A 10522-nucleotide genomic window follows, 5' to 3' on the forward strand; every position below is an offset into this window, starting at 1 on the left:
GATTAGTAACTTTTACTGGCCAGAATCAAAGATGACATCATGTGATCATCACAAGGGCCATTCCACTCCTTGTTTTCAAATATTAAACCAGCAGAAGAGATGGCTATCCTTACTTCAAGTGAAAAGGAAGAACAAGCCACGGCTCAGAGGGGAACATCTAACATCATTGGCAGAGAAAAGAAGACAGGATTTATTTTACTAGATAAGAGATGAGGGCTGTTTTGTACTAGGGCAAAGATGTTTCCTTATACAACCTTACCATGTGGATTTAATTAGTAAAATCTTTCATATAGAGTAATGATGCAGTCTGTCTCAACTCTTGTCATTTTGATTCTCTGTAAAGGAATATGGCACTTAAGACATGAAGGGCACTGAATTAGAGACCTTCCATATGCATTTCTTTTTTTTTTTTCTTACAACTTCCAGAAAAATAGAATCACTTGTGACAAAGTACACAAATGATTAGTCGCAGAATTATAGAGCTGACAGAAATTTTACAGTTCAGTCTAATTTACTCAACGTATTGCTTGAGAAATTGATGCCCAGAGAAGTGATTTGCCCATTTCCAGAATTTGAAACCAATACATAAAATTGGTGTTTCAAATAGGGCAGAAGAATGAGAACTGAGCTTATGAAAATGAAGAGAATGTTTATGGAAAATTTACAGAATAGGTTGGTCTATTTCTGTCAACTACAAAGATTGTTTACAAAAGGAAACTGAAAATAAAATGGTCTATTTCTTGCCAGCTTTTCTTGGGAAGTATAGTAATATAGTGACTATTGCCCTAAAAGGAAAGTAAGAGACTTGGTTTCCATTCAGATTCTTTGATGATTTATTAGATATTCATAGGCTAAGTCATTGACTTCTGTGATTTTTTAAAATGCTTGTTTCTCAGCAAGATAAAAGATTATGTTTGTTATCATGACTTCATGGAAACATTGGACGAATTAATAAGGTATTATTTTTCAAGTTCTTGGAACACATGGTTCTACTATTTGCAAACAAAATAGATAAATGATTAAGTTAAGGCTCTTAGTAGTCTTTTTATAATTTTTTAAAAAATCATTAGCAGTTGCAAGTAATTATTAGATTTTTTAAATTTTATTCTTTCAAAAATCAAATCAGCAGAAGAGATAACTAATACTGTTTTCACATGAAAATGAAGAACAAGTCAGGGCACTTTCCATCCTACTTTATTCTTTTAGGCATATCTTAATATTGTTGTTGTTGTTATGTGCCGTCGAGTCGGCCCCGACTCATAGCGACCCCTCCTTGGGTTTCCGAGGCAGTATCACTACGGAAGTAGGATTGCCCAACCTTCCTTCCGAGGAGTGGCTGGTGGGTATAGTACACATAGTACACTAAAAATTATTATACCATTTTCCTGTTGATATTTACAGTTTTTCCTCCTCAGAGAAAATTCATACTCCAGCTATACAAGGTATATTCTAATTAAACTTACTAAATAAAGAACAATGTCTATTTTAAAGTAAAAGTTTAGAATTGTTATATGGTTGTAGGTAATCAAAGGAAGGGGCAGGTTTTACTAAATGTGTTCTAGATTCAGGGTAGCAAGGATATACTTATTTATCTGTAATGTAATATTCAGAGAAAAACGTATTGATATATTCTAGTGCTAAGTGATATAAAAGGTCATTGATGAACTTTGTGCAACATAGTATTTGATTTCCTAAATAGAACATGTCCCATTATCTATGATGATGGTGTTACAGATAAAATAGATGGATTTTAGTTGTTACTATGTTTTAAAAATACTGTTATGAAAATTGTAGTTTAATGTATTTCTGGTTAGAATAGTTTGAGGTTTATTTGTAACGGAAAGTTTTCAAATGTCTTTTTGTGAGATTAATGGAAGTAGATGTCCAGTGCTCCCTCTCCTGGTTTTGTCGTATTGATGAACTTTTCTTTCACCCCAATATTGTTGTAATAGCTGAGAAGACAAGTTTGAAGAACCAAATAAGATACTCTGGTATGATAGTCTATTTCTGACTTGAGTATTCCAGATCTATTTATAATGTTAAAGAAACCTGTCTGTCCTTGGTGAAGGTTCTATATGTCATCAAATAAGGTGAACTCCATGGAAAAACAAATATAATAGATACAATAAAACCAACTTTATGCTTTTAAATAGCTTATTTTAGTACATTTTATAATATGAAGAGTGATCATACAGCTCGTTAGCTCATTCTTTGTTCTGTTTTATTTTCTAGTAAGGCTTATTTGTTGTTGTTGATGCTCTTAGCAATGCCCTAGGTTCCTTAGAGACAATGACACAATCTTAATTATTTTTAGTGCTCAAACATTTGAAAGTTCAATATTGGGATAAACAGTTCCAGTACAATCACTTGATATTATAAAGAATGAGATTTTTAGAAATTACTTTGAACTGAAAAATGTCCATGTTAGTCTGTTAGAGTCTGGAGTTTTGTTTTTGTTGGCTTTGTTTTTCCAAAGACTTTAACTTTCTCCTAATATTAATATCTGAAAAATAAAGCAATTACTTTTCACCAAATAAATGATCTCTTTTTTTTTTTTTTTGGTTTTCAGGTATCTTTTAAAAGTCTCCATGGAACCTTAAATTTTGGATATCGTTACTCTCACTGCAGTAAGAACTTCATGATTTTTATAATAAACGTCTAAAATACCCTAGTCTGTAAGCAAGTAAAAAGCAAGTTTTCTACATGAAGTATTAAAACTTTTTTTTAAATCAATGACATCTATTATTTGTAATTCTAAAACTTCTTGGTAAATCATATCTATTTCAAATCATTTTCCTTCAGCTAATTTTTAAACCATTTTTTTGCAAAATTATAAAAATATATTACAAAATTGAAGAAATTGGGGATTTTTTCCCCCTACTTAATTGATTTTCGAGAAATTACACCACAAACCAAAATGGGGCAATATTTAAAAAGCTGCAGCCAGAAATTTCACTCTAATGACATATGGCTTTACTACATTTGCAGTAAGTGGTGCCACCTTTTGAACTTTCAGATTTCACATATTCTGAACTTTGTTTTAAATAGGAACTGTAACGTTATATTAACATCTTTTCTATATCAATTATACATTTCCCCTCCAGCTGATCTGAGTGGTGGCTTGACATACAATTTTTTTTTTAACCTTCCTTTATTCTTCAAATTTATTTTCTAACTCCCTTTTAAGTATGGAGTCCATCAACCCTTCTATTGAGATTGATAACTAAAGAGACACACATTTGGAGGTATTGTTTTTTTGGCAAACTGCATTTGCAGGATGTTTATTACACGAGTGAACAGGGCAACAATTCCAAGTTTGTACACATAAACGAAAGAGGAAACGAGAGTTGGGTAAATCCTGTTCCAGGTTTTCAGGCAGCCCGTGTGATTGACACATGATATCACTGGAGGCGTGTCCAGGAGTCGAGGTGGAGGTGGAGGCGAGGAGCTGAAATTCTGCGGAGTCGGAGTGGGATCGCTCTGTAAGGCACGCAGTGGTTTGCACAGTGATAGCAGCAGACAGAGCTCCCAGCCCTGGATAAGGAACAGCTACAGTCGCTGTAAAAGTGCCTGAAAAGCAATTTCCAATCTTTGCATTAGGTAAGAACTCTTTCCTTCCTTTCCTTCCGTAGACATTTTAGGAAAGATTAGGCGAGAAATGTTTGCATTTGCAAAGAACCGAACATTTCTTTGAACTCGCTTTAGATCTGAGATTACTGGTTGCATTTCAAAACACCAGCAGCACTCCCACTGCTAAGACTAATGCTCTTAAAGTAAATGTGTGTGTGGTTGGGGGGGTGGGGGCAGGATCCCTTTCACCTTTTTTGATTATCCGAACAGTAACAAGTTTAAAGTTTGAAACGATCGGAGGTGTGAAAAACAGGGTGGCTTATGCCGACGAGAGCCTAGCACTCAGTTTGTGGACCAAAAGCCTATTTGTTTAGGCTTTGTTGGTGACCGAATACCGAGAGAAGTAATTGTTTAAAACCTGAATTTCCCGTCTCTGTGTATTGATTTCCAATGCGCAGAGGCTTTGCTTGAACGTTGTTTGAACTAGGTATTCCGAGGGGCAAAAGCACTTCGGCAAAAACGTGCAAGACTGCATGTTACTTTGGTTCGCTGCTGACACGCCGACTGTGCGCCGGCCTGTCAATCACTGGGAGCAGCAACAGGCAGCACATGGCAAAGGGCTGCGGGAGGCGGGCGAGCAGACCAGTGACCCGCCCCGCTACACTCTGCCGCGGCGGTGGTGCACGCTACGCGACCAAGTGCCTGGAAAGAAGGGAAAATTAATTTTTTTTTTTTTTTTTTAAATCTCTAATCGTCTGTAGCAGGCGTTTCGGTCGTGGAACCGGTGGGTTGGAGGACTGGGAGCAACAGCTACCCCGGCGAGGCTGACCTGCCAGAACCAGAGATCCTGGGCGCGCTGTGCCTCCAATTGCCCAGTGTGCGGGATCGGGAAAGTTCCTCGGCCTGTGCGGGGACAAGGAACCACGCCTCGCCTCTTCCCCTGAAGAGGACCCTCAAACCTTGCTCCCTTCACCCCCCCCCCCCCAAAAAAAAGCGGGTAAAAAAAATATCCCACCCCCTGGGCCGCAGGGGCCTCGGTCTCCAGAGCCCCGGCGGGACCTGCGCAGCTCGGTGAGCCCCTCTCGTGGACGCCGGTTCGAGCCCCGTCTCGGGCGCCTCGGAGTTTTGAACGTCCGTGCTGCGGATTTTCACTCGTCAGGAGTCCGCCACACTTTCCTTCCCTGCTAGGAAAGGTCGGAGCTCGAAAAGTACTCTCGTCCGAACACCCCGTGCCAGGCAGCTGGCCCGTCACACACTGTTATCTCCGCCGCTCCCCTGATCGCTTTTCTGAGAAATTCAGAAAGCATTCCAAGAGGCTTTTTTTTTTTTTTTTTCTACTTTTTTTTCCATCTGGTTCTTGGAGGGGGCTGCAGGAGAAAAAGCCTCAGAGGTGGATGTTACTGAGCCGCGAGGCAAACACGAGCTGTGAGAGGTCTGCGCCGGGCCGCGCAGAGTCGCAGGAGGATTGTCCCCCGCAGCCGGAAGGGGGCCGCGGGGAGCGCTCCTGCCGGGCAGCGGCGGGGGCGGGGGAGGCCGCGGGCTGACTCGCCGCAGCTCCAGCGATGCCTGCTTGTGCTCCCCGCCGCGGTTGATGCGGCGTGTGCATGCTGCCACGCGCACCGGGACTTGGGCCGGGTTGCACCGCTTGGCCCCCAGCTACCGTTTCGGCCTAGGTGAGTGTCCTGCGGCAGTCTTCGGCCCGCGGGGGCGGGAAGCGCGCGGGCGGGGTTTGCTTGGCGCTGCAGGTGCGGAATCCGGGGAGCAGTAGCCGGCAGGGCCCTCCGGGAATGGTTGGGGGAGCGGGGACTGCGCCCGCGCGTAACCTGGCTGCTCCAGCCATCTCCTTACCCCTTTGGGATAGGGTGCTTGTGGCGGGATAACCGGGTGGGCGACGTCCCGTAGCTCCATTTCTTGAGGCGGGAGTACGGCGAGGCAGGGTCTCCCAGTCCTCAGTTGCCCAGAGTGGTGGCGCTGTGGCCCGGGTTGTCCTCTCGGAGGAACCCACCGCCCGAAAAATGGATTTTAGTCGGTTTTCAAGGTATTCCTGGAGGGCCCTACAGAGCTTCTAGGTTTGTGCCAACATCAGGCTTCCTGCGAAGGAGTTTCCCCTCAGATGGGAGCATCAGGAAAGGGGTGTGAGTGAGTGTGTGTGAATGTATAAGTGTGTACGCGCGCACCCCTGGATCTCACTGATAAACCCCTCGACAGAATTAGTCTGCGCCCAAGCCAGCTTCAATTTTATTCTTGTGTTGAGAGCAGTGGAAAGGCGAGGGAGGAGAGAGGGCACTGCCACTTTAAAAATGGGGAAGTCCGCCCTCCTGAGGTAATGGTAACCTCAGCCTCCTCCCCTCCTCCTGCAAGAGAGAGAGAAAGAGAGAGAGGGAAAGAACTTGTTTTCATTCATAACTTTTTCCTTTTCCTTCCTCTCCGTCAGCTATTTATTCACCGCTTCTCTCAGCTCGGATTGCAGAGGGCGCAGCTCCACCGTCGTAACTTGCAAGGTGGCGACACATCTCTGCTGCCCCTCTCTCTGGCATATTTCTTCCTGGCCCTTCGTGAATCAAACTTTTTCTTTAAGGTTTTCTTTAAAGACATGTTTATTTATCATCATACATACGGTGGGCTGGCTTTTGGCGCCTGAGTTAACTCTGAAGGCGCTTCGTAATTTGTTTAAAAAAACAAAACAAAGCAAAAAAACCTTGGTGGGATACCCAAGACAATTGGAAATCTACGATGATCCTTAGGATGTGATGGGATTGTCCGAAAAGGTATTCTTCTTCGATCCGTGTTTTCTTCTTCGGGAAAACAGTTGAGAGCGTGTGAGAATGCTTGGTGTAATAGACCGAGGACTGTCACTGCTTGAAAATGGACTTTTCTTCAGACCAGAGATGGCTAATTTTCTTCTTCTTCTTTTTTTTTTTTTTTTTCCTTACCTGGTAATTTACCAGCCACCATGACCTTTGTTACAGCGATCTTTTAAAACGCCACTTGAAGTTGTGCCTGGTGTTTTTATTGACACTGTTTACGTCCTTCTCGGTTTTTCCTTTCGTGTGAACCTAATTTAGTACTTTTTAGATACCCTTTGCTTTCAAAGCACTAGGTTAAAAAGTTCTCTGTGAGGAGGAGTACTTTGGTGTAGGAGTAATCATTAAATATTTTTAAAAATCCTTAAGGATCCAGAACTAAGATCCACAGGTTGTGAATGTGTTTCTCCTCAGGTACAGAGAAGGTGGAGTCAAGTAGAAACTTAAGCTCTGCTTTGTGAAAGTGAGGGGAGCTGCAAGAAGTTAACATTAAATCGTAGTCTAGGGGTAGTTCCTTTAGTTAATATGGGAAATGGACTTCTTTCAGTTCAACTCCTTAATTCTGTGATTTTGGGCTGGAAGTGATAGGTGGGGAATAAGCATTTTTTGTTTCCATTCTTGAATTGGGTTGACTCTGCAGACTTTAGGAATTTATGTGAAAAGTATTCTGGATTACCATTGACTGAAAAAGGACATGTTTGTATGTTTTGGTAGTTTGTATTATTAAGAGTACATTATAAATTACAGCTAATTTACTATTGATACAGAAACATAGATGCCTATTTTTACCAGGATACTAGTGTGCTCATTTTGTTACAAGACACACATTGATTCAGAGTTGGCAGTGCTTTTGAAAATGGTCTGTCATGTAAATGTGGTGTTTTAAAGGAGAGAAAATACAGATAATTATAAAAGGGTCAGGATTTCCTCATACTACTTTAAAGGCTTAATACTTATTTGTACATAAAAGTTATCTTGTTATGTGATGGTAAGCCCTTATTTAATCTTTTAAAAATGCTTTTGTGAATTCAAATGTGAATATGCTTTAACATTTAGAGAACTGTACTTTGAGTTTTTTGTGTATGTGTTCTATTCCTCATATGTTCATTTTTTGTGTCTCATAGGTTAATAATGAGTTTAGCTTTGCAATCCTAATTTCTACTGAAAATGACCTTTCACTTTGAGATTCCATTTTAGTTTGAATCTCTTTTAGTCTTACTGGTAGATCTTATGGTAGATTGATTTATTTCTTTTAGAAAATGCATGAAGTATGCCTTGATTAATTTTCTCATGGTTAATATAATGCTTATGATAGCAAACAAATGACAAAAAGGCAACAGCACCAGAGCCATTCTTAATTTTTTTTAATTGGATTTTTTTTGTGTGTGTGGAAACCAGTAATGAACTGATACTAAACTTTCTTTGATGAGAGCTATTTTAGTGCTTATATTCATTATTCCCTTTGAAGATATACTCCATTTTAAGAATTTCACAAACAGGAAAGCATTGCTTCCTCTTCATGGTTCTTTTTTAAAATTAGAAAAACATCGGATTTTTATGGCATAAGGTCTCATTTTCTATGACATGGTCCCTAGCCTCTCTTGGACTTGGACTCTGGCCAGGACCCTAGCATCATTATAATCCCTCTGGTGAAGGAGATCATTATCAGGTGGTTTAGGCAATTTGTGACTTGACAGGATTCCTCCCCCCCCCCCAAAAAAAATGCTTCCTGTCATTTATTTTCTTTCTTACTTGTTTCATCTTTGATTTCGTTTTAGGATTTCAGATGCATGCCAGGTTCCTACTGATTGCCAGAATTCAAGATCACTACACATGGATCCCCAAAATCAACATGGCAGTGGCAGTTCATTAGTTGTGATCCAGCAGCCTTCTTTGGATAGCCGTCAGAGATTAGACTATGAGAGAGAGATTCAGCCTGCTGCAATCTTGTCCTTAGACCAGATCAAGGCCATCAGAGGTAGCAATGAATACACAGAAGGGCCTTCAGTGGTGAAAAGACCTGCTCCTCGAACAGCACCAAGACAAGAAAAGCATGAAAGGACTCATGAAATTATACCAATTAATGTGAATAATAACTATGAACATAGACCTACAAGCCACCTGGGACATGCAGGACTCACAAATAATGCCAGGGGCCCCATTTTGAGCAGATCAACCAGCACTGGAAGTGCAGCCAGTTCTGGGAGCAATAGCAGTGCCTCTTCTGAGCAGGGACTGTTAGGAAGGTCACCACCAACCAGACCAGGCCCTGGTCATAGATCTGAAAGGGCAATCCGGACACAACCCAAGCAACTGATAGTGGATGACTTGAAGGGTTCCTTAAAAGAGGACGTGACACAGCACAAGTTCATTTGTGAACAGTGTGGGAAATGCAAGTGTGGAGAATGCACAGCTCCCAGGACCCTGCCATCCTGTTTGGCCTGCAATCACCAGTGCCTTTGCTCTGCTGAGAGCATGGTGGAATATGGAACCTGCATGTGCTTAGTCAAGGGCATTTTCTACCACTGCTCCAATGACGATGAAGGGGATTCTTATTCAGATAATCCTTGCTCCTGTTCACAGTCACACTGCTGCTCTAGGTACCTGTGTATGGGAGCCATGTCTCTATTTTTACCTTGCTTACTGTGTTATCCTCCTGCTAAGGGATGCCTAAAGCTGTGCAGGGGGTGTTATGACTGGATCCATCGTCCAGGGTGCAGATGTAAGAACTCCAACACTGTCTATTGTAAGCTGGAGAGCTGCCCCTCTCGGGGTCAGGGTAAACCATCATGATTTTTGGAGGTGGTTGAACCTCCTGAACATCTAGCTTTCAAATTTTGGCTGTTAAAAAAGACCCTATTAGATACTGTTTTTATTTTCTTTAGAGTTTTCCTGTTTGCCATCTTCTTTTCCCCTGTTCTCAAGGGTTGACTCACAGATTTTATTCTTCTCTCATGGATGCTCTTCAGTAAAAGTGGACTGTGAAACTGCTCCCACTTACTACAAGAGTCTCTGCCATCCACTTGAGAGGGTGTTGAGAGCCAGTGGGCTTTTGTGTAGCCTTTTTGTTCTGCAAGCAACTTTCCAAAGTTGTACACATGAACATACCCACACACATATCCAGACTACAATGATTTTTAAGTTGTTTTTGGTTGAGTACTGTGGGAGCAGGGAAATTAGTTTTTAAAGAAGCAACCATTTAATTGCTTAAATAAGCTATGTATTAAATCTGTCTCCAGTTAGGGCTATCTTCATAGCATTGGTAGCACGAGGGATATATTTTTATTATAACATCAAGAATTTCCATTAACCACTGCCCTTCTTGCCCCTCAGATGCTCTTTCCCTTCAGTTTTGGCATTATCTTTTTCTAGTGATGCCAATTTTTTTTTTCTGGTTCTTTTGTGTAATTGTAGATTCACTTTACAATATAAGTCTTCACATTGGAGATATATTGGTTGTATCTTGCTTATTCTTACTCTAGCTTTCATGTTTGTGAAGGATTCAGCTCCCTTCCTTCCAAACCCCACACTCTCCACCAAATTTCTTCCGTCACTGAGGGCACTTGGATAACTGAAATTGGTATTTATAGCTGATAAATTTATAGATGTCACAGAACTATGCTGCCTAAAGTGATCTTGGCTCCTTACTGGTCTTTTTGGCCCCTTCGTTAGTTAGCAACTTTGTAATTCTAATCTTTTCTGTGTTTTCATTGCCTTAACCACAAATTGTGGTGCTTTTTGTATATTTTATGTATAAATCACAAAGTTGAATTCTGACTATTTTTAAGACAAAAGTCTGTTAAACTTTTTTATTGTAAAGAATATTTATTATGCGAATCTATTATTTTATGATATTTATTGCAAAAGACTGTTGTTGAAATGTACTCATGTCTGAATATAACAAAATATCAATACTTAACGGAAAATAAGGTGACACGAAGAAAGTACATATGTTAACTATAATGCAGAAAATATATTAATTAATGAAACTGTCTCTTGATTTCTTCATTTATTGCCCCGTACTATTATGATGATTTTTGTCATTTGCTTTGACTCTTCATTAACACTCATTTTAGTTCTTTAAAATACTGAATCTCAACACAGTTGAGCTCAAATTATGACCTAGGTGTTTCCAGGGAAAGTGCATT

The 10522-nt window shown here is 40.7% G+C and overlaps 1 protein-coding gene across 1 annotated transcript; it reads left to right on the plus strand.

Annotated features, from left to right (window-relative positions):
• The first annotated feature begins 8207 nt into the window (after nt 1–8207).
• Nucleotides 8208–9167, plus strand: SPRY1 (sprouty RTK signaling antagonist 1). Its single transcript, XM_042781735.1, has one exon. The coding sequence runs from the start codon at nt 8208–8210 to the stop codon at nt 9165–9167; it is 960 nt and encodes a 319-aa protein (XP_042637669.1).
• The last annotated feature ends 1355 nt before the right edge of the window (nt 9168–10522 follow it).

Source organism: Orycteropus afer, unplaced genomic scaffold, assembly GCF_000298275.1.
Source record: "Orycteropus afer afer isolate SDZICR_OR568_19922 unplaced genomic scaffold, OryAfe1.0 scaffold00162, whole genome shotgun sequence".
Taxonomy (NCBI): domain Eukaryota; kingdom Metazoa; phylum Chordata; class Mammalia; order Tubulidentata; family Orycteropodidae; genus Orycteropus; species Orycteropus afer.

Excerpts from the sequence above, each read along its gene's own strand:
- SPRY1 (XM_042781735.1), top strand. The coding sequence starts at position 8,208 with ATGGATCCCCAAAATCAACATGGCAGTGGCAGTTCATTAGTTGTGATC.